This window comes from Peromyscus maniculatus, chromosome 4 (genome assembly GCF_049852395.1).
Source record: "Peromyscus maniculatus bairdii isolate BWxNUB_F1_BW_parent chromosome 4, HU_Pman_BW_mat_3.1, whole genome shotgun sequence".
Taxonomy (NCBI): domain Eukaryota; kingdom Metazoa; phylum Chordata; class Mammalia; order Rodentia; family Cricetidae; genus Peromyscus; species Peromyscus maniculatus.
In genome coordinates, this window is record NC_134855.1 from 80,707,464 (window position 1) to 80,731,606 (window position 24,143).

The 24,143-nt window shown below is 46.5% G+C and overlaps 1 protein-coding gene and 1 long non-coding RNA gene across 3 annotated transcripts in view; one reads left to right on the forward strand and one right to left on the reverse strand.

Moving 5' to 3' along the window:
- Kiaa1549l (KIAA1549 like) overlaps positions 1-9,175 on the reverse strand; it is a 273,131-nt gene extending 263,956 nt beyond the window's left edge. For both annotated transcript variants that reach the window (XM_006975888.4, XM_015994802.3), the window contains exon 1: positions 8,811-9,175. In XM_006975888.4, coding sequence (XP_006975950.1) covers positions 8,811-9,048 — 238 coding nt within the window. In that variant the 5' untranslated portion in view covers positions 9,049-9,175. The remainder of the gene's footprint in view (positions 1-8,810) is intronic.
- A 5,755-nt stretch (positions 9,176-14,930) lies between these two features.
- Positions 14,931-18,349, forward strand: LOC143272729 (uncharacterized). Its single transcript, XR_013050338.1, has 3 exons — positions 14,931-15,099; positions 16,738-17,626; positions 18,209-18,349. It is a non-coding gene; the product is annotated as an uncharacterized LOC143272729 (long non-coding RNA).
- Positions 18,350-24,143: the final 5,794 nt, after the last annotated feature.

A 24,143-nucleotide genomic window follows, 5' to 3' on the forward strand; every position in this document is an offset into this window, starting at 1 on the left:
TAAATATATTTAAAAACAAAACAAAACAAAACAAAACGGCTCAAAAACCAGACACAGAAAGAACTCACACTGTGACTAAACTGGAGTTTATCCCAGCAGCAAAGCATAGCTCAACATTCTAAAAATCAGTGATGTTGCCTTTTTGCAGGCTAATAAATAAAATTCTTGTGATCCTGTTAATATAGACAGACAAAGCACGGGACAAAATTCCACCCTCGTCCATGATAAAAATGCATGGCACACTAGGCTAAGAAAGGAGTTTCTTCACCCAGATTAAGGGCTTCTGCAAAACAAAATTGAAACTACACAGCACCATTCACCACAGTGAAAGACTGAATGTGGTCCTCCAGGTGGGATCAACATGAGGATGTCACACTCCCAGTTCCTACTGAACAATATGCTGGCAGTTCTAGTCAGTGAATCAGGCAAGAAAGAAATTCAAAACGTACAGATTTAAAAGAAACAAAATTGCCTTTAATCACAGATAGATTGATTTTCTATTTAGAAAAACCCTCAAAGTTTTACAAAATGCTACTAAAATAAACTTAGAAGGATTATATAATAAAATTAATTTGTTCGTTTATTTCTTTATGTGTATGGGTATTTTGCATGCACATAGGTCTGCACACCACGTGTGTACAGTGCCCACAGAGGTCAGAAGAGGGCGTCAGATACCCTGGAACTTGAGTTACAGATGTTTCTGAGCCTCCGTGTGAGTGCTGGGAATTAACCCGGGTCCTCTGCAAAAGCAGCCAGTGCTTTTAACCACTGAGCAAGCTCTCCAGACCAAGAAAGTTAATATTCTTGAATCATATTTCTATATGCCAGTAAATCATTTAAGTACTATTTACCAAAGCCATGAAAAACATGAAATACACAAATATATATACACACACACACACACACACACACACACACACATTAAAACACTCATGAAAGAAAAACTTAAATAGATGGAGACACATATGCCAGGTATGTGGCCCATGTAAGCAATTCCAGCACTCTGGAGGCTGCAGCAGAGGAATAGCTGTTTTGGACCAACCTGGTCTATGTAGTGAGTTCCCGGCCAGCCTAGGCTAGAGGGTGAGACCCCGTCCCCAAAATCAAATAAACGGACAGTACTCTCACTGTCTGATTCGAAGACTTGCTGTCAAGCTAGGATAGCGGAACTCAGCTGAGGGTAATTTTACTCCCCAGTGGACACAGAAACGTCTGAGGATGACATTGTTATCACAGATGAGGAAGGAGGAAGGAGCATCTACTAGGCAAAGACATGAAAGAACACTCCACAATGCTGAGCATAGAACCTTGCAACAGCGAATTGTTCCTGGCACTAAAATTAAGAAGCCCGAGCTGGAGAAATCAGCATAAGTTTCTGCGGCATCAGGAGAGAAATGCAGATGAGCAGAGTGGGCTACAGAGTCCAGATGTGAACTCCACACAGGTGGTCACAGGGCAAGTCAATGGAGCAATGACAGTCTTTTCAAAACGTGGTTCTGGAGCAATTAAACATCCGTATGTAAAATTTAACCTTGACTCTTACCTTGTAGGGTACATAAAAATCAACAAGAATGGACCACAGTTCCAAAAGTAAAGATAAAAAACATGAAACTTCCAGAAGTGTCACCTTGGGTTGGCAAAGATTTCTATTCTACAACACACACACACACACACACACACACACACACACACACACACACACACACACACAAATAATAATAAGTCCTTAAGCTTAAAAAATTGATAAAGCTAATCAAATTAAAAACATTCATTCTTTGAAAAATACTATTAATAAAAATGAGAATCCACTAACTAAGAGAAATACATTTGCAAGGCACCCATCTGATAAAGGCCTGACTAGGAAAATTCAAACAATAAGAAAATAAATAATCCAATTGTTCTAATTGGCAAAAGATTTTAACAGACCCTTCCAACTTGAGATACAGACAGGAAAGGGAGTACATGAAAAGAGATGCAATAATAACACTATTAGTAATTAGAGATGTGCAAACTAAGCCCACAGTAAGATAACACCCACCATTGCAGTGGTTGAAATTTAAATTAAACGGGGGAAAAAATCAGACAATCCCAAGTGCCAGTGTGATTGAATTTGAGCAGCTAAGATTCTCACGCACTGCTGCTGAGATAAAAATTGTGCAGCCACTTTGGAAAAGACTTCAACAGCTTTTATAAGGTTAAACACAGGCCTGCCACTGGACTCGGGATTCTAACTTTATTTACTCAAGGGGAGAAAACTGTCCAAACAAAGCCTCCTTGGCCAAAAACTGGAAACAGCCCAAATGTCCATCAACATGGATAAGCAAACTGTGGTATGCTAGAATACTATTCCGCCATTTTTAAAAAGGTAAAGAAATAGTTAGGATGCAGGCAATGATGTGCGTGATGGGCAAGAATGTGAAAGAAGCTAGACACTGTAGAGCACACACATTAGTGATTCCATTCGTGTGACCATCCAGAAAAACTAAAGTATGAAGACAAAGGATAGACGGCTGGTCTACCTTTGGGCGGCCGGAGAATACTTCGGCGGGGGGCGGGGAATAATAGAAATGTTCTGTATCTGGATTGTGGTGAGAGAACCCAACGTACACTTCTGTAAAAACTTCCCACACAGTACACCTAGAAGGAATCACGTGACCTTGGCTGTCCTAGAACTCACTCTGTAGACTAGGCTGGCCTTGAACTCACAGAGATCCACCTGCCCCTGCCTCCCAAGTGCTGAGATTAAAGGCCACTGCCCCCATAAATTATATCTTTACAAACTTGATTTGGAGGAGGAGAAAGTGGTTGGAGATGTCACTAGGTTAGTAGAGCACTTGCCCAGCATGCACAAAGCCCTGGGTTTGATCCCAGCACCACATAAACAAGGCATGGTGGTGCATGCCTGTGATCGTAGTGCTCAGGAAGTAGAGATCAGAGCATTAAGAGTTCAAAGTCATCTTGGCCTACACAGTGAGGCTGAGGCCAACCTAAGCTACCCTGTCTGAAAACAAAACCTTGTGGCTCCTCGGTGTGCTCTCTTCGTTCGGCACAGTGTTTCAAAAGTTGAATTAGTTGATGACCTTTGAAAATAAGGATATTGAGAAGTCAGAACGATGGCCTTTGCAGCCCCAGTCCCTCATGGGGTGTCTCTAAGCAGTGGCCTCCCTGGACAGGAGGGAGATTTTCCATCTTGCTACCTGACCGGATTCATGAGGGTATATTTCACCGACCTGCCACTCCACCCACCAGCTGCTGAAAGGGCAAGGCGGGGCTGCTTTGATCTCCCCTGAACCCCCACACAGTGAGGGCCCCGTGTGCCCCCAAGTGCTTGATAAATACTCCCCAACGATGCAACCCAACACCACCTTCCCCCAGCTGTGGTTCTGCTAACTGCCAACACCCAGGTGCTGACTGCTCCTCTGGCCCTGAAAGCCCCAACGAGTCACCATCCATGGCAGCCATCCCATAACCTTGAATAATGTGTCCCTCTGTGTGTTTAGAAATCGTCTCTCATATGTTGTCAAGCAACGAAAATGTTTTAGGGTCATTCCAACCATTCATTTTTGTTTAGAGAAGAGTAGAGTTGTTTGTTTAAAGACAGAAGGGGGAGCACAATACCAGCTTAAAGGTTAGTGAAAATGAAATGGGTCTGTGAGAGCACTTGGCCTGTTCCCAGGCCAGAGTCCAGTAACGTCCGACTTGGGCTGGGTCAGCTGCTGCCAGCTTCTCCGCTTCTCGTCCGCACTTCAGAATCCGAGTTTCTACGGTGATTTGGGGGGAGAGATGTGGAGCAGGCCTGGAGAGCTAACTCCTGTTCCACATCAGTATTAAAGCACAGCTTCCCTGTTCTTTACGTGGTCGGAGACAGGGTGAGAGACAGGGAATCCCTCAGCTAGCCTGCGAGTGTCTTCAAAGCACTCATAAATGGTGTACACAGTTAAAACTCCAAATGGCTTTGTTCAGGCCACTTATATTTGGGGGAGGGGGCACCACCAGAGTTACTATTTCATTATCTTTAATGTTAAAAAGAAAGAGAAAATGTGAATATATGTACGTATATCCGCATTTTTGTCTTCATTTGCATGGGGGGCTAGGTCTGCTTAGTTAGTTTATACAGAATCTCACTGTATCGAAGACCAACCTTGAACTGGTGATCGTCCTGTGTCAGCCTCTCCAGTACTGGGATTACAGGAATGTGCCCATACACCTGGCTCTATATTCCCACCTAACCTCCCATGAACCCAAGTCCACCCTTGTTCACCTTTATAGAAAAGAGTTTCCTGAAGTCGGTGTGGTGGGGGCACACACCTGCAATTCTCTGGAGTTGTCTGCGCTGCAGAGGGGCCCTGTCTCCAGTAAAGAAGAGTGGGAAGAGGTGCGGTCTCCATATCTCAGTGTCTCTTCTTCCTCTTCTGAAGCCACTGCAACGTCTGTCCCTGCCACTCTCCAGGCCACCAAACCCCTCCACATCCGAGAACCCGGTGTTCATGGGTCACTATGGCTGTCAGAAACACCTCATCAGCTGGCAAAGTCCCATTGCTCCTTCTCTTCCTCTCCTGCCCTTCTACTTCACACAATTCCACCGCCTCTTTCTCAAAAATATGGCCCTGCTCTCACCTCGTCTCCCCCGCCCTTTCCCAGCTCTACGGTCCATATCATCTTCATCCTCACCCTGGATCTCAACCACAGCCTCCAGCCTGCCTTTCCGGCCTCCCTCCTCACCCACAGGCTTTTCTCCCACCACAGCCGAAGTGATTCTTTCAGAGCTGAAGTTTGGGTTATGCCGGAGGCTGACCATCTCACCAGAGAAAGTACCATCTCACCTTGCCTCCCTGCTTTCTTCAGGTGCCTCAAGCTCTGCATGCACCTTTCCCTCCACCTGGAAACCGCCCCACACACGGCCACTGTGGAGTCCCCGCTGCCCCGTCATCTCAGCCCTCTGACCCTTCCTCTGTCTCCCATTAGAAACAAGCACAGGTGTGAAGGTGCCAACGCCGGCCTCGACGTCTCTCCATAGGACTTACCATACACATTTATTAACCCTCGCCACTCAGATGGGGTCTGTAGAACGCAATCATCCACATAAGTCAGGCCTTGTCCCAGACCAACCAAATCACAGCCTGGATTTTAACAGAACCTTCAAGTGATCCGTATCCTCAGTCAAGTTTAGAAAGCACTGGGGCACTTTCAAACGGCATAAAAAATGGGACCTTGTTTAGATTCACTACTATAACCTCAGGCTATTGAGGTACTCAAAACACAGACTGAATGACTGGATGCATGAATGGGTAGATAAATGAATGCATGCATGCATGCATGCATGAACAAAATGCAGGATCTGTGGATGGGGCTCCAATTTGGCGATGTGTAAAGGAGGCTGGAGAAGGGTAAGAAAGACATGCAGGGCAGTTGTCTCCCTTTTGAGATGTGCTAAACTGGAGAACCCTAGACACCAGCAAACCCTTCTTCAAATAAAGCAGCTATGAGTTACTTAATTGAAATAATATCCTAACATCTAAGAGAACCAGTCAGACTGAAGGGTAAGAAAGCTGAAACTGCACTAGGTCCCTGGTCCATCTCGGGAGTCACAGCAAGCAGCAGGGAAGCAAGGCTGAACAGAAAAGGAATTACTTTGGCTCGAGAAGCCACCCCACGAGGAGGGCACATGGGAACCCCAGAGCAAGGCAGAGTTCTGGGTCCTCCTCTACCCTGAGTTCTGGGCACAAAGAACCCTTGACTTTCCCTTGTCCTGAAATGCCACTGTCAACGCTGAGAACCTACCCACCCTTCAAAGCCCCGCCTCCAGCTCTCCCTAAAATTAACTACAGTCTGGCTTTATTAGCTCTGCTCACATAGTATTAGAGTTCAAGCCCCTCTTCATGAGAGCCTTCTGCAAACTGGTGGAACCTTATTCAAGCCTGCATTCCCCTACCCTAGCAACCCATCTGGCAAAACAAACGTGCAGGTAATCTCTTCCGTTTTTATAAGAATGGAAGACACTCTATGAGCAGTTACACGACAAGCATTGTTGTATACTGGGGGGGGGCGGGGGCTTTAGCTCAGTCACCTCATCAGTCGGTCACCCAATGAGATTGGAGCTTTTATTACCCCCATTTCACACTGGGGAGAGAAACAAGGGCCCCAGAGGCCAAGGTCACATTGAGCAGAGGCCCACAGGGGGTGAGCACTGAGCCTGCCCACAACAGATGTGTTACATGTTTGCAGATATGAACCAAACAGGGAGGTGGGTGGGAAGGTTGGGATGTCAGATATCCGTGCTACCGTTGTTGCTTCGACCCCAGATGGCAGAAGAGAATGAGGGGCATCGGCCTCCAGAAACTTCTTTCCCGGAACAGCAGTGACTGCCTGCAAGCAAGGATTCCATGGGAGAGAGCGAGGAGAGGGTGTCTTCACACTAAGCATGACAGCGGATTTCCCTTTACGTGGGAAGGAGGTCTCTGATGAAGACAAACGGCATGGAGTGTCGTGGTGGAAATCAGCTCGAAACACACTGCAAACACCCTGCATCAAAGGTGCTAGGAATTGGTGCAGTGTTTTCTAGGAACAAACCTATTCTTGTCCATTTTTTTTTTTCCAACCAAGGCAAAATGTCTGATTTAGCCTTGTTAAAAATCAAGAACCATCAAGGATGCAAACGGCCGGTCCCATAGGCAGTCGGGACTTCAAGCAGAACGGGACGGGTCACTGAATGGACTTCTCAGGTAACTCGGGCCCAGACACACACTGCAGAGGAGAACGGCACGGAACTGCAGTGGCCCATCCGTGCAAGCTCCAGACACGGTGGCTGCTGGAGAGTCAGAGGTCCCCAGCCAAGAGTCATCTATTCTCCCTCCTGAGAGCGCTTTCTCCACAAAGCTCTTGAGATGCCCAGACCTCTCCTCGGCTGAAACCAGAGACCACCTGAAAGCAAGGGAAAAGGTCCGACCGGATGCCCAGTGTTTACTCTGCCCTCAAGAAGCCAGTCATAAAATGGGCTCAGTGCTGAAGCCACAGGACACTGGGGAGCTAGAGGCAGACCGTGGATCCACAGGTGGCCTTGTCCACAGAAAACCGAGTATCGAGTGTAACGGCTGAAAAGGCACCCCAAAAGCGCAGGGAAACCGTGTCTAACGAGGAGGGAGAAGATAAAGGGGCTCAGAGAACAGCTATTTTAATGGCATTCCCCGTCATTCTAAGCGTTGACTACCCTAGGCTTACGTCCTCATGACCAGCAAGAAGAAGAAGGGGGAGGGGTCGAAGATGACGATGAGAAGTCCCCTAGGTAAGGTTCTGGCTGACTGACAGATGGGCCAAGCCAAGTCTCAGAGGTCGGTAATCGCCAAGTACAAAGGTTGGAAGGGAGATCAGAAATTCAAAACCCTGTCAGAGAAAATCAGCTGACATGGGGGGCGGAACGGGGCAATGCAGGCAAGGCAAATCTCACATCTCACAGATGGTGGACGGTTTTCAGTCTCTGCACTCAGATAAACCACAGCCAAACCCGAAACGCTCTCCAACAGTTTACAAAACTATCAGGAATTGGAGGCTTGTTAACCAAAAACCGTGATTCTGAGCCAATGGTCACTCCGGGACTTCCATGTCTTCCTCACGACCTCTCTCAACATCATGCCCCATTAAAACCAGGGGATCCGAATTCCCAGAAGGTCGGCTACTGAACTTTGGAACCATTAGAATCACAAGAAATTCCTTGACACATAGTCACTTAACACACATCCCTCATGTCAATGACTTTTAAGTGAATCAAAGGAAAATGGCTTTAAATTAAACATTTATGTAGATATATCCAACCACAACACTTATTTTAAAACGGTTGTAAGGTCCTTCAAAACTGGGAATTTCAATCTGATGTGGGGAAAGAGCACACACAGGCGGGGCATGCGCCCAGGTGAGGGGGGGTCTGTGCGCCCAGGTGGCGGTGGGGGGGTCCTTCTTGATTCTCACTAAAGGCTGCAACACTACAGAAACCAATTACCTGGAGTGAGAGACTTGTGTTTAATAAAATGAATGTGTCTGTAGTCCAGAATTCCACCACAAACACAAAAGCTTGCTCTTTACAGGCGTCATAGCAATCACTCTTACTTCAAAGACCATTGCTGATGGCACTGTATAAGTTTCGAAGCACTTCAGCAGAATAATTCCTCCCAAATAGTTACAAGAGATCCACAAAATTGTCCACGGAATTACAAAAATCTGTTTCTGAAGGATCGTTAGAAGTCTGAGCGCCAAGCATGACTGTTTTTAAAGAAGCCTCTTGCAAATAATACGTTATACACTTGATCAATGCCTGAACCTTTTGCAAGGTGCAATCAATTATTTTAAGTACCTCATTCCCAAAAGGGAAAAAAACTGTTAGAAGCAAAGGGAAAACGCTCTTTCTTCACAGAAATTACTTCAAACTCTCAGGTCATTCCTTGCAAAGACAAAGTGAATACTAGCAACAAGAAGCCAAAAACACAGTAAACGGCTTCATTCCTAACGTGTCCCACTAAATAGATCCCTTTTAAGCTGTCCTAACCATGCCATGTCTAGCTAAACGACGCATGTTTGTGGGACCATCAGGAGGCATTGCAACTTGTCCAGAAAAAAAAAGATTAAAACGTGCCTCTTTCTTCTCCGCCCACGATGCCTTCCCGGAGACAGATTTCTGACAGTTCTCGCGCTGTTGCAACTGCTAGGGACAGAGAAAAGCCCAGCAGCGCTGCAAAGAGCCCACCACCCACCACCCACCACCACCCGGTTAAGCTGCTTTAGACCCCGCGGCGGGAGCAGAACCGCCCCTAAGTGCTTACCCGAGTCGGCCCGGCAGTGCCCGGGAAGGGCAGCCAGCAGCAAGAGTCCCAGCAGCAGCGGCGGCCGCAGCGGCGGCGCATCCTGGGACCGGCGGGCCCCGGAGCTCCTCACGCCCTGGAAGCGCGCGGCGATCCCGCCTGCCCCGCAGAGCCCACGCTCCCGGGGCCGGTCCCTGGGCTTCCACGCCGCGGGCCCAGCTTTGCTCGGGCCCTGGGGCTTCGCCTCCTGCGGAGCCATAGGGACGGTTCACACATCCAGGCCGCTGCCTCGTTTCACACGGCGCCGGGGAGCCCAGCCCTCGGCGCACCGCTCCTCACCGGGCATCTCCGGCCATGGCCCGGGAGTCAGAGGGAAGCGGGAGGCGCGAGCCGCTCGCTCGTCCTGCCTCGGTCCGGGACGGGCTCGGCGGAGCCGCGGCTTCACGCGCGCGGGGACCGGCGCCGCATGGGGTTTCCCACGGTGCGGCGAGGGTGGGACGGGCGGCGCCCCGGTCCCTTCCCCGGGGCTGGATGCTGCACCCCGAGCGCAAGGCTGCGAGACGCGGAAACCTGCGGCCCTGGCTCGTGCAGCCTGCCGCCCGCCGCCGCCCCTACGCCGGGGTCTCTGTCCCCGCTGGTTCGCTCGATCGCTGGGCTCCGGCTCCGGCCGCGAGTGCTACTGCAGCTCAGAGCGGCGCCTCATTGACAAAGAAAGCACGTAGCACCGGAGCGGGCGAGGGAGGCGAGGCAGGCGCGCGCGCGCATCCCCGCGCGGAACCACCGCGCGCCCCCCAGCTCCCGCGCGCGGGGGCCCGAACCGTGCTCTGCACTGGCGAGGTCCTCGTGGGGAGGGGGGGCTCCCCTCCGCCCAGTGTTCCCAGATCTTGAGGAGGAAAGGTCAGCGGGGATAGTCCTCTGGCCAGGGAAGGGACTAGACACTATCATGGTCAACCTGCTGGGGAAGCTAGGTCTTCAGCCTGCATCTTGGGAAAGCTCTCTGAGGATGAGCGAGGGAGCTTTGTGCAGGTTGTTCACTACTTCTCCGAGGGTCTGGCAGACACCTGCATGCCAGATTTAGCCCCGAAGAACTGAAGCTGTTTTGGGCCCATTTGCAGTGAAACGCGGGAGTAAAGAAAAACACGTTATAAACATTGGTTACAGCCATACTACGGGAGAGGCTTTGCACTGAGCTTTGGAACAACTACAGGCGTTTCCAAAAAATCTCCCCCCAAATAGGAGGGCTGACAAGTCAGTCACTCCCTAGTGGGGCAAACGGCAGATTCAGCTGAATTGCCCTTCTCCCCTTACCCTTGTTCTGCCCTTGTGCCCTTGAGCCTGCTACCTAGCTCGCAGGTGCTTCAAGCACCCTTCAGTCAGTCAGTTATTTGCCCGGCATCCATGGCTTGCCAGCTACTGTGTGAGGCACTAGGCATGTAAGCCATGTGGGAAAAACATTCGCCTTGACCTGGTGAAACGCACCTGTTCATCCGACAGTATTTATTCATCCAAAACGGCCTGTTATATGCCAAGCCCTATTCCAGACACGTGGACAACAGCCACAATCATAATCCCCGTGGGTAATAAATTGACTACCAGGCAACGCTAAAAAGCCTCAGAGAAAACGGTAAGGTAAAAAGAAGGAAAGTGGGAATGGAGGTGTTGCAAGCATTAAACAGGATGAAAAGGGATTCCCTGTGAAGGTGACATCTGAGAGAAGACCAGAAAGAAGTCAAGGGAAAGCCAAGCTGAAGAAGCATTCTACATAAAGCGATCCGTAAGGGCAAAAACCCTGAGGCTGGCCTGGCCTGGTGTGTTCAAGGCACAGCAGGCTGGAGGGTGCTGAGAGATGGGAGCCAGCCCCCCACCCCCACCCCACCCAGCAGAGCAAGCTGGCGGTTCTGCTGAAGTGTGTACTCTCTGTCACCTGTGTCCATAAGACAGCACTGACACTGTTTTGTAGAAGATGCATTGTCACGTGCTAACTTTTCAGAGATCAGATACATCCTAGCATGCATTTCAGATTTGTTGAAATGTAGTAGTACAGGTTGAGTATTCCTCATCTTAAAATATGAAATGCTCAGAAAGTTCCAGGGCTGGTGAGATGGTTCATAGAGCAAAGCACCTGCACCAAGCTTGACTAACAACCTGAGTTTGATCCCTGGGCCCTACCTGCATGGTAAGAGACAGCTCCTGTGGGTTGTCCTCTGATCCTTATCTGCATATACTAAATAAATAAAGTAACAGTTGAACTCTCAATGATTTCAAATTTTCAGATTAGAGACATTAAACCAATAAAGTTTATACAAATATCCCCACATCCAGACAACTTTGAAATGTGCAGCATCTCTGGTCCCAGAGCATTTTGGATAATGGGTATTCATCCTCTCCCTCCTAGGGCTGTGATTTACCCTTGCTCTTTGGTTAAATTAATTTTACTGTTTGGGGTTGTTTTAAGCACTCAGAGGCAGAGGCAGGTGGATCTCTGTGAGTTCAAAGTCAGACTGGTCTATGGATCGAGTTCCAGGACAGCCAGGGCTACACAGAGAAACCCTGTCTAGGAAAGAAAAGGAAAGAGAGAGAGAGAGAGGGGGGGGGGAGGGAGGGAGGGAGGGAGGGAGGGAGGGAGGGAGGGAGGGAGGAAGAAGGATGGATGGATGGATGGATGGATGGATGGATGGATGGATGGATGGATGCAGTTTTCCCAAACAATAGGAGTCATTTTGAGGCACAGGCTCATTCATGGAGGTTATTTATTCAACATTACACTGAATGGCAATTACTGAGGAATGGCAAGCGGTGATCCCAGAGACAAGGACATGGGATGGAGATGATGGCAGGCAGTCTAGGTCTAACCGACAGATACAGAGGTTGAGCGTGCCCAGCACGGGGGAGGGAGGGAGGGAGGCAGGGAATCACAGACCAGGAACAGTGAGACTAGGAACAGTGAGAGCACTTCATTCAACACCTACAGCTCATGTTGAAATAGGACAGAAGAAGGGAAGCGATGTTCAGGCCTGTTCATGGAAGGTTCTGGGTACATCTAGGCTTTTCCTTAAAGAAAAGAGGAAGGGAAAGGAGAAGGGGATTCACCCTCCGGAGCACCGACCTGGCACATGGCTCTACACAGGAGCAAGGGACAAGGGGTGTGATAAGGGAGAACTTGGACCTTTGTAACTGAAGCTGTAGCCAGCTGTGATAGGTGTTAGATTAAGACAGAATGGGCAGAGTTGCTGGCCCAAGACATAAAAGGTCCAGATGGAGAGCACATAAAACAAGAGACATAAGACTTAGCCACAGCCATGTCTCCATGACAGTTAAGAGAGGAAACACTGGGCTACTGCCAGAGGGAGGAGATATTCATATTCTGTTTGTAACTGGGATTCTCCCTCTGCTGTTTCTTGCCAGACCTAGACATGACACAGACTGCTTTTCAGTTTCTGGTTGTTAGATGGAGTGGCTCTGTCCTCCAACAGGCTAGACTTGAGACCAGACACCATTGTATCCCTCAAGAAGCTCACAGTCCAGTAAGCAAAGCAGGTATACAGTGACCACTTTAGAGCAAGGTAAGATGTGACAATGATAGGTAAGGATTATCCATCCCCATGGGAACAGAGATATGAACAGATCCCCCATCCCCATGGGAACAGAGATATGAACAGATCCCCATCCCCCATGGGAACAGAGATATGAACAGATCCCCCATCCCCCATGGGAACAGAGAGATGAACAGATCCTCCATCCCCCATGGGAACAGAGAGATGAGCAGATCTCCCATCCCCATGGGAACAGAGATATAAACAGATCCTCCATCCCCCATGGGAACAGAGATATGAACAGATCCCCACCCCCCATGGGAACAGAGATATAAACAGATCCCCCATCCCCCATGGGAACAGAGATATGAACAGATCCCCATCCCCCATGGGAACAGAGATATGAACAGATCCCCCATCCCCCATGGGAACAGAGATATGAACAGATCCCCATCCCCCATGGGAACAGAGATATGAACAGATCCCCCATCCCCCATGGGAACAGAGATATGAACAGATCCCCCATCCCCATGGGAACAGAGATATGAACAGATCCCCCATCCCCATGGGAACAGAGATATGAATAGATCCCCCATCCCCCATGGGAACATGGGCTATTTCTGTCTTCAATGGGGAGAAAGACACCAGAACACCTCAAGTAAAAGTTCTCCGAGCCCAGCGAATGGCCAAACAAGAAGTCATAAAAGGTTTAGTGTCATGGTGGGGAAGGGAAGCTGTCTAGTGAGGGCAGCAGAGTGGGGCCTTGGGGAAGGGGATGCCCTGCTTCAGGGCAGGGGAGCCACAGTGGAGGCAGATGCCAAGAGCCTGAGACACCAGGCTCCAGAGCTTACACCTTAGTCAGTCCAGGGGAGGCTGTTTCCGCGGGAGCAGGAATCTTGGTGAGGTTTCCAGGGGAGTGGAGAAAATGAGACAGGGTCTTCCTGAATAGCCCATGATGACTCAGAATGCACTGTGTAATCTAATCTAGGCTGGCACCAATCATAGCAATTCTCCTGCCTCGGTTTCCAGGGTCCTAAAACTACAGATATGAGTTACCATGGCATTTTGTTTAAATTTTTGATTGATGAGTCCTTGTTTGGTAAACAGACAAACCAAACCTTATGTTGATTTACATTTAAGATCTGTCCTCTTCTAGCTAATGACTGAGAAAATCACATCTCTGTAAACCTCATCTATAAAACTAAAATGATCCAAGTAACTCCCAGATGGGACTGTTTTAAGGATTGAGTTGATACATGTCAATCATTTAGATGTACACTTGACATACAGTAAGTGCTCAATCAATCTTATTATATATTATATGATCATCGCAACCCTCTTAACCCATAAACTCTTGTAATTCATTTTAGTATTCTTAACCGGGGCTTTGGGACTTCCGTGTATGTTAAGTTTATTGTTTAAAGAGTCAAGTGTTAGTTCAAGAAGTTAGGGAGGCAGAAGACTCCATCTCTGAGCGGTGGTTTCAGGCCCCGGGCTGAACTTCTGCCGTTATTCTGGGGCACACATCTAGACCTCTTTTTGCAAGAAGCAAGCAGCTGTTGCTCCCCAGGTCATCCATTTCACACGAGCATGCCTTCCAGTTCGATTCACAAATCCTTTCCTGCAGCCGGGTGAGTTCTAAACTCAGGTGTCTGCAGAGAGCTAAGCCTTGTCTCCACCCTCACTGGACAAGGTCCAGCGACACAGAGGAGCAACCACAGGATGATACCCCTGCTCAGAGGGGGTGGGGGTGGAGGTAGCGGGGGTGGGGGGGACACCAGAGGAATCATGAAGAGCGGAGTGCCAAGAGAAGAGGCTGGAGGGGTGAGTAGGGGATTTACCCTCTAATGGGGAACAAAGCCTATCCTTTTAAGCCATGGTACCCTTCAGGGCCCTAGGATATGTTTAAAATAACTCAGAGTCCTCATTTTTGAGAAATGAAAGGGAGGCTGGAGAGAGGCCTCGGCGGTTGAGGGTACTGGCTGCCCTTGCAGAGGACCTGGGTTTGGTTCCCAGCGCACACACTGGCAGCTAACAACCATCTGTAACTCCAGTTCCCGAGGACCTGATGCCTTCTGGCTTCCAGAGGAACCCAGCACATACATGATACCCACACATACATGCAGGAAGACAACCATATGCACAAAATAGAAGTAAGATGCAAAATATTTGTTTAAAATGAAAAGGATTTTTTTCTCTTCTTTTTTTTTTTTAATAAGGCACAGTTTCTACAGAGGCCATAAGACCCAAGACCCTAGACACCACAAGATTGTGAGGCCTATGTTGCTCACTTCCTCCAGGAATGGAAGGAATTTAAAATAAAATGTATATGTGGTTTCTCTTGCTTCCAATGCCCCTGAGAAAATACTAGACATAACTGAGAAGGTGCATTTCAGGGCCCTTCCTATATCTCACTGGCCCGGCCCTGAGAAAAGTACTTAATACAGCTTTGTGGGTACCTTGTAGAAAGAACTGCCTGCGAGGGTGAAAAGATACAGTTGAATTAGCAATGAGGGCAGTGGGGAGCTAGCGGAGAATTCCAATCAAAGAATTATAGAGGGTCACTCCCCACCCCACCCACCGTGTAGAATGGACTGGAGGCGGGGAGGCCCGAGGAGGGTGCTGCAGAAATGCAGGCCATCTTGGTTTCCCTTTCCTCTGATATGTCCACCCATGTCTCTAAAAAGCTTCCCAGGTTTCAGCCTCAAGGCCGGAGATGGCAGGCAGGCAGAGCGAGACCCGGGTAACGCCCACCAGGAGCAGCTGCCAGCTTTCAGGTGGGTGAGTCTCAATTTAGTCCTCACAGAGGGCCTCCACAGAAGCCTAGCAACTCAATATTTGTTGACTTGAACTTAACTTCTGGTTGACGTTTCCACTGCCCCAGGTTCTAGCTAATTATCCTCTATGTCCTCCAGTGGGAGGAGGCAGCATGGCCTGTCCTTCCTTTTGATGTCATCAAGAGCCATTGATAATATCTCTGATGCCTCTGGGATTCTCCAGTCAGAGCAGAGACATGGTCACCCCCCTCTCCACATTGACACTCTGAGGCCAGCTAATTTTTACTGTATCTATAGCTCCCTGGTTCTTTCTTTGGTTTTTTGTTTTGGTTTATTTGTTTGTTTTGTCAAGCCCTGTGGGGTAGGGACTAGGACTAGCTAGGGAAATGTTAGTGATTTTCAACCAGCTTCAAGCCCCGAGTCCATCACTCTCTAGTTCTTAGCTTTAGTACACCCAAGGTGTCCAAGTGTCTACCAAAGATGTCAGGGTATCTACCCAAGACAAATAAAAGCACATGTCCTCACAAATATTTCCATTTAAATATTTATAGCATCGTTATTCATAATAGTCAAAAGTGGAAACAGCCTAAATGTCTATCAGTTGGTGAAAAAATAAACAAGTTTGGTACAACAGAACGTTCTTCCTCAGTGAGAAAAAACAGGAGAATACTGTTATATGCTACCACACCAAGGAACCTGGAGGATACTGTGCCAAGTGAAAAAAGCCAATTACAGAGGCTATACAGTCTATGGCTCTAGTTATATGAAGTGTCCAGAAAAGGCAAGCCCAAAAAGACCAAAAGTAGATTCCTGACACCAAGGGATTAAAAATACTAAAAAAAAAGAATTAAAACATAAGCCAGGTGGTGGTGGTGGTGCATGCCTTTAATCTTAGCACCTTGATTTCTGTGAATTCAAAGCCAGCCCGGTCTATAGAGCTAGTTGTAGGGCAGCCAAGTCTACACAGAGAAACCCTGTCTCAAAAAAACCAGACCAAAAAAAAAACATTAAAATGTATGTATGTGTGTGTATTCCTAAATATATAAATACAACTTGCTCAGTCTGTCCATATAATGTTATATATAGGGCTGACCATTGGTATTGGGTAACAAATTGGTATGCTCTTTTTGAGGGGTAGTATTGTCAGCCCAAATAAGAATTTTTCTTCTAAACTGTATATGTATATTATACACATATGTATATGTATACATATACACAGACTTGTCTGTATTATATGTAATTTTATATAAACAATAATATGATTCCTTAAAAAAAATACTAAGTGGCAATATGGCACAAAGTTCCACTCTAGGGGGAGAGAAATACTCTCAACTAGATTGTGGTGCAGGTTACATCATTCTGTAAGTGTCCTAAAACTTATGACATATAAATTCTATTGGAGATACATTGGGAATTGAACCCAGGGCCTCTCAGACACCATATGAGGGCTCTACCACTAAGCTGCATCCCCAGCCTCATAAATCATGTCTTAATAAAATTGTTCAAAACAAAAGCTGGACCTAGCAGAAGAGGCTCAATAAATCTTGGATGCTGTCACATAATTCTTTCTTGAGCACATAAAAAATAAAGAGATTTTGTACTTAAATTTTCATTGTAAAGTACTATCTTTTTTGAAAGGTCATTAAGAAGTATATTATAAAAATACATACATATCCGAACAAGGATATTAGCACATCAGCAATAAATGTCATCACCTGAAACAACCAGCACTCTCTTTCATTTGCCAACACACGTCTGTTTTAGAAGATCTGATTAATGCATCTGGAACTAGAGGAATCCAGCATCCATTTAAAAGCAACAGGCAAAATCTTAATGCTGCTTTTCATTCCAGAGTGCCAGGGAAGTGTCTGACAATAGACGCTCTGTGTACACTAACCCAACCATGTTTATCATTTCCTCACAATGGCTGCCTGAGCCATCATTTTGATCTTCCCTCCACTCATGAAACAACCTGGATTGCCTCTAATATGCTGAGAATGATGTTCTCTGGGGTTCTGAAGATGAGTTAGGCAAAATCCATATCCTTGGGGGTCTTGGAAGACAGCAGGGGAGGAATAAAAGTATAAAGCAATCACTTACACAATAGGTGAGATGACATATGGATTTGATCTCTTCCAGTGTCAAGCAAGGCTTGCAAAGGCTCCTGGAGAGGAGCCTTGGCAAGCAGACAAGATAAAGAGGGCGTTTCCACCATGCAGAGATGCAGCAGTACAAATCCATCGGTTGCTAATGTAGCTGTTCTGTACAAGGAACCACGAGTTTTATTGAGAGAAGCCATATAGGGAAGCTGGTGACCTCCTCAGAGTTGGACAGTAACCCGAAAGTTGAACGTCAAGAGTTCTGAGCTTTGGAGAGACTGATCAAGACTTTCCTTGAGGCTGATTTTGATAGGCAGAGCTCTCTTTCGACCTACACTGTTTATCACCTCTTCCCTGCTCCAAATTTCTTGTCATCTCCACTGCTACTAAATGGATGAGAACTGAATTCTAGAAAGATCACTTGGCAGGTAATGAGGTGCAGAGGCACGGGTGGATAAGGAGACAGGGGGTCCATCACATGACACAGTTCCCAGGTGTGAGCCAAGGCAAGGTGGGGAGGGTGGAGGAGAGAAGAACTGTGCTGGCTTGGACAGTGGCCACTGGTGATGCCAAGCGGAGGGGGGGGGGGGGAGTCGAGGAGCCGTGTATCTGAGGATGCAGAAAGGGCAGAGGAAGAGAGGACAAGCGCCTAAGAAAGAGAGCACCTGAGCAGACATCTGCCGGGTGGGTCCGAGTGTCCCAAGCATTCAAGTCCACACAGGTGACACGGGGAATTCACCCAGAGTCTCTGTTCTAACAAACTCTACGTGACACCGATGCTGACTGATACAGCACACGTTTGAGTAACACAAGACATGCTGTAGCTTAACCAAAGAATTTCTTTACCATGAAGTTCCTGGTTTGGGAGGCTTTTGAGAAGCTTTTCCTGTCTCCTCACAAGAACAAACCCAGGGTGGTTTCTTCTCTCTCCCTACAGGACAATGTAGTTCCCCACCATGACTGTGGGCCATGCAATGCTGATCCTCCCCTCCCCATGTCCGTTGTTTTAGCCAATGCACACCACAGGAGCCACTGTGAGAACAGTGTTAAAGCCGAGCGCTTTTAATCCCAGCACTCGGGAGGCAGAGGCAGGCCATCTCTGAGATCAGCCTGGTCTACATAGGGAGTTCTCTGGGCAGTCGGAGCTACAAAGTGAGACCCAATCTAAGGAAGGGAGGCAGGGAGGGAGGGAGGGAGGGAGGGAGGGAGGGAGGGAGGGAGGATCATGTCAAGGTCCAGCTCTTATTTTCCCTTTCCATGGGGGAAGCATGCCCTATATTCCTAACTCCAGGGTATGGAACACCTAACCTCCAGCCAGAGTCCTAAAAAAGAACCACACTGCAGCTGTATACAGACGGATCTGTAGCCAGTAGCAGAGCTGCCCTGGAGAAGGAATCAAAATGAACCACTAGATAGGACTATTGTCTTCAACTCCTGAAACTTTGGAGGTCATTTGCTACCACAGTACAGTCAGCCAAAGTAGACTAAGGAAAGAACAGACACGTGTAGTCAAAAATGAATCTTTTAATGAAAAGTCATTGAGCTGTCAGACATTCTTTTTACGAAAACCAAGGAGCTATACAATATGGTTGTGGTTATCTGAATGCACGTTATGAGGAGAGCTTAAAGAATATCAACCTTGGCCTGATGGCTCGGGCTACAGCATCCTTCCAGTGAACTGGAGTCACAGCCCCACGCTTCCTAACTTGAGTTATGGACATCAGTGGTTAAGCGCTGAATGCTTTATGGGTTTCTGCAGAGATGGGTGGATGAGACTCGGACCAGCTTGTGAGAGCTAATTACTAAATTTTCAGGAATTTTGTGAGCTACGGTTAAACACAGTCATTATTTTTAAATCAAATTACAAAAGTTACAATTAAATGCCATTAAAAATCAATTGTTGACACAGGCATGGTTGAACATTCCATGGTTCCAGCATGCATGTATTTCATTTACCACCATTTAGCTAAATAACACTAATTTGCCTATAATACGGATTCATTTTTAGTTGTCAGAGCATAATAAATGTCAATGGCTACATAAGTAAACTTTGTTAACCCTTCAGTCTACAAATCACTAATATACATGCCTCATGAACAGTAGACAGTCACACTACGTTTTCAAAGACTTTCAGTGACTAATCATTGCTCATCTGTCATTCAGTCCAGGCAGACAGCAAAGTGTATGGTTGGGTTACCTTTCGGTCTTCCAGAGCAACAAGCCTACATGACATTTTACAAAAGCGGATAATCAGGAGCTGGGGAGGTGGCTCAGTGGTAAGATCACTTGCTGTGGAGGACATGAGTTCAAATCCCCAGCAACCACGTAAAAGCTGGGCAAAGTTGTACCTACAATTCCAGCATTGGAAGTGGGGTAGGGGATGGCGAGAGGAAGAGCCAAAATGGTAAGTTTCAGGATCAGTAAGAAATAAAGTGTACAGAATAAAATAATAAAATGTACAGAAATAAAGTGGAGAGGGGGGGAGGGAGAGGGAGGCCTCTGCCCTTACAATGTGCACACCACACATATGTACACATTCACAAGAGAGAGAGAGAGACAGAGACAGAGACACAGAGAGAGAGAGACAGAGAGAGAGAGAGAGACAGAGAGACAGAGAGAGACAGAGACAAAGACAGAGAGAGAGGGGAGACTTGTCCAGCAAAGATGAAGGGAGGCAAAGAATGAAAAGGGATAACAGAAGCAATGACATTGGACTACAAGGTAAATGGACTCAGAGAACTAGTGGCTGATGGTGGGGGTTGGCATGTGCTGTTCATATTATTCAGATAAATCTGGAGGACTCAGGAAGGACAAATTTATCAACATACACGAGCAAAGTGGTTCTGACAAACACACACACACACACACACACACACACACACACACACACACAGATATCCTAGGGAGGAAGCAATATGGAGGGAATTCATGTTAAAGGAACTCCCAGACAACCATGGTAACAAAAGCACTAGCACAAAATGCAGGCAACTCATCCACACTTAGTCAAGAGCATGCCCATTTGCCGAGGACGGGAAAGGTGTCACCTCTGGAGGAGAGTTATAGGGCAGACCACTCTTCACTGCGGCAATGTTTTACACATGAACTTCACTTTGCTCTTCTTCCATTTCTCTAATGATGGGAGACTTGTTAATACCTTCACACAAAAGCTTAAAGGCCATGAAACAATTGTACTTTTCTCTATTGGTTACAACGTTGTGGGGACTAATTGCACACAACACCTTCCGCTTCCTAGTTGGGCTACACATTCTATTATCTCCATGCTCGACATTCTTTTTGTCTGTTGGATCTCTATTAAATGCTGTGTCTGTCTTCGTGTCCAATGATATCAGGCAAGCAGCTTGAAATGGTGCCTGATGGAAGTATTTACCCTATGAACTGGCAAACACTTGAACAGGCTGCTTTGTTGACTGTCTAGAATTAAGAGTGTTGATAAACCTGGCATATGCCTGTAATTTCAGCCCTTAGGAGGCTGAAACAAGAGGCATGTGAATTCAAGCCCAGTCTAGACTACACAGCAAGAACTTACACAGGCAGGCAGGTAGATGATAGGTTATAGAAGGATGGACAGATAGAAGAGGAACAGACAGACAGACAGAAAAAAAAGTGTTGGAGAAACCATTAATGTATATTCAATTTAGGTCTCCTTAGCTGCACATTGAAAACAGGAAGAAATGAGGAAGTCATGTTTTAGTACCTGACAACCATCAGAACAAAGAGCCCACTCATGTCATTTATGAATGAGATGTTACACTATGACTTTGTTTCACTTCAGCCTTTTATGGGGGGGGGGAGCACAAACATTTATGCCCTAACTATACCTGTTCATCAATAACATTTAAACCAGATCTGTTGAAGCAGCTAGTAATGAAATCCTCAGAGCTCAATTTTTTTTTTAAATTATAGCTGGATTATAGTCTTAGGCTACACACACATACACGAGTTTGGCAAAATGCAACCTCCTTTGATTCCATCCTATGAGAACCAATATGGAATTTATAAAGTGTAAATACTCATTATGTGCTAAGCATTCTCTATATTGATTTACAGAAAAGTGGCAAGTGCATATGCACACACCTTCCTGCCCTTCCCGGTGAGTCAGTAAAAATCTACTCAACGCAGAAGACATAGTCAGAAAATATGTCTAAATGGGCAAAACTATAAAACTGTTTGTTTGTTTGTTTGTTTGTTTGTTTGTTTTCTGTTATTATGAATCAACTGCGGTGTCTCTGGGCCTTTTCATTCTTCTTAGAAATAAAGAAATGTTAAAAACTGGGGGTGAGGTGAAAGAAGATAATCTAGGTTTTGATAAATGATTCTTTTCTCCTTCCAAAGCTGCCAAATCCTAGGTTTTATTTCCTTTGCTGGAGACAAATTAATCTACGTATTTCTGGCTCTATGGCCGGTCTATATGGTGGAAGAGGGATGGGTAAACACAGGATGTCTTCCTTCAATATATTTGGAGTACTGTCAGTTTTTAAAACTTTATTTGTACAATGGAAACGCCCCTCACATTGGACTATACTGCCCATGGGACAGCAGATATACTGTCCTCAGTTCTGCTTTGTTTTAGACAGTACGGAACAAACTTTTAGAGAGCTCTTCCTCCCCCTACTGGCCAATATGGAGCATCGCACTATATTGAACAGAATGACCAACCACCAAACTGGATGCCCAGACCAAATCAGAACTGGTGAAACTTGCGTGGGTTTTGCTATGCATTTTTAAACTATGCTTTGAATTCTTTGCCAACATTTGTCTTATTGAAAAACTAGAAGGCACTGCTCATGGGTCGGCCGTGCCGTGTACTTGCTGACCCTGGGACCTAGACTTTTCTCTCCACGCTGCCATCCTGTCGGCTTCTCTTTCCTCACGTCATCAGCCCAGTCAGCTCAGTTTGTAGCCCCCAGCTCCTCCACTCAACAGAGTAAACTGAAGCCCAAACTTGCTCAAAACCATACTCAATAACCAAAATGGCAAGACAGATTAAATGTAGGCCTCCGAATTCCATTCATCAGATCACTGTTAAACTCACTCCCTTAAAAATGTATTTCTGCCGGGCGGTGGTGGCGCACGCCTTTAATCCCAGCACTCGGGAGGCAGAGCCAGGCGGATCTCTGTGAGTTCCAGGCCAGCCTGGGCTACCAAGTGAGTCCCAGGAAAGGCGCAAAGCTACACAGAGAAACCCTGTCTCGAAAAAAAAAAATGTATTTCTATGTATGAGCATTTTGCGTGCATGTCCATCTATGCACCACCTGCATACAGCGTCTTCAGAAGCCAGAAAAAGGAGTCAGTTCTCCTGGAACGAGTTCCAGACAGTTGTGAACCACTGCCATGTGGGTGCTGGGAATTGGCCCAGGGTCTCCACAAGAGCAACCAGTGCTCTTAACCACTGAACCATCCTCTGCAGCCCCAAATTTATTATTTATTTATTTATTTACTTACTTACTTACTTAGCAAATATTCTAGTACCTACTGAAGTCTGGCATAAAGCGAATGTCAAAGATAGACAGTCTACAAGATAAAAATGGTTCAATACAGAGTGTCCAGTCAGTGAGACAGACTGGATAAAGGGATGAGGGGGTCATAGTACTGCCTCACATCTACAAGGTTCAACAGTACAGACATTCAACTAAGAAATAAATGTAAATCAAAATACAGTATGCATGCCATGAAATGCTCAAAATTTAATAAAATATTATTTGTAAAAGGAAAAGGTGGGGCTGGAGAGATGGCTCATCAGTTAAGAGTCTTGTAGAGAGGACTTGGGTTCACTTCCCAGCACCAACATGGCAGCTCACAACGATCTGGAACTGTAGTTCAGGGGACACGTCACCTTCTTCTAGCCTCTACAGACTACTAGGCATGCACATGGTGCACATACATGCATACAGGCGAAACAATCGCACACATACCAAAAAAAAAAAAAAAAACAGCAAGTTATTTGTATTCTCTGTCTTTAATGGTTAGAACAAAACCAATCACTTTAAATTGAGAGTGTAGGCATTAAAAATGTTGGAGGTTTGTAAACCATGCAAAGACCTTGTTATAAACTAGAAGTGGAAACTGGGCTAGCAAGATGGCTCATCGGGTAAAGGCACTTGCCATGCAAGCCTGGTGACCCAAGTCTGGTCCCCAGAGCCAATGTAAAGGTGCAAGGAGCGGACAACTCCACAAATCTGTTCTGACGGTTACATGTGCACTGTGGTACATGCTCTCGTGAAGCATGAATCTATTTCATCTTAACAATAAAAACCCAGAGTCAGATACAGATGCCATCTGGTCTGAGATTTTTGTAGAGGTAAGACGAGTCTCTGGTGGCTGTTGCTCTGCCTCTCTGATCTCTCAGCTTCCACCCTAACATCTGACTCTGGGTTCCTATTAAATAAGACTAATTAGTCACGCTTTGCTCCTGTGTTTACACATGAATACAAGCAACATATGTACACACACACACACACACACCAATAAAGGGGAAAAAAGAAACCTAAAATTGCCTACATGTATAACTATTTGAAAACTTTGTAAATTTTTAAAAACCTGTTCCTCTGAACTTCCCAGCCATATTGCAACATATATTTTTTCCTAGGATGGAAAATGTATTATTTTTTACTTCTTATGACTATACTTATCATATATAAGCATAGGGTCAATAAGATAAAACAATGTCATCACAAACGGCACAAAAACCTACATGGCACGGACCAGAGGCCTAATATAAAGCTATAAAATCCCTGGAATACAGAAAAATGTATTTAAAACTTCACAATCAAGAAACGTCTTAGGGGGCTGGAGAGATGGCTCAGTGGTTAAGAGCACTGCCTGCTCTTCCAGAGGTCCTGAGTTCAACTCCCAGCAACCACATGGTAGCTCACAACCATCTCTAGTGGGATCTGATGTCCTCTTCTGGCATAAAGCTGTACATGC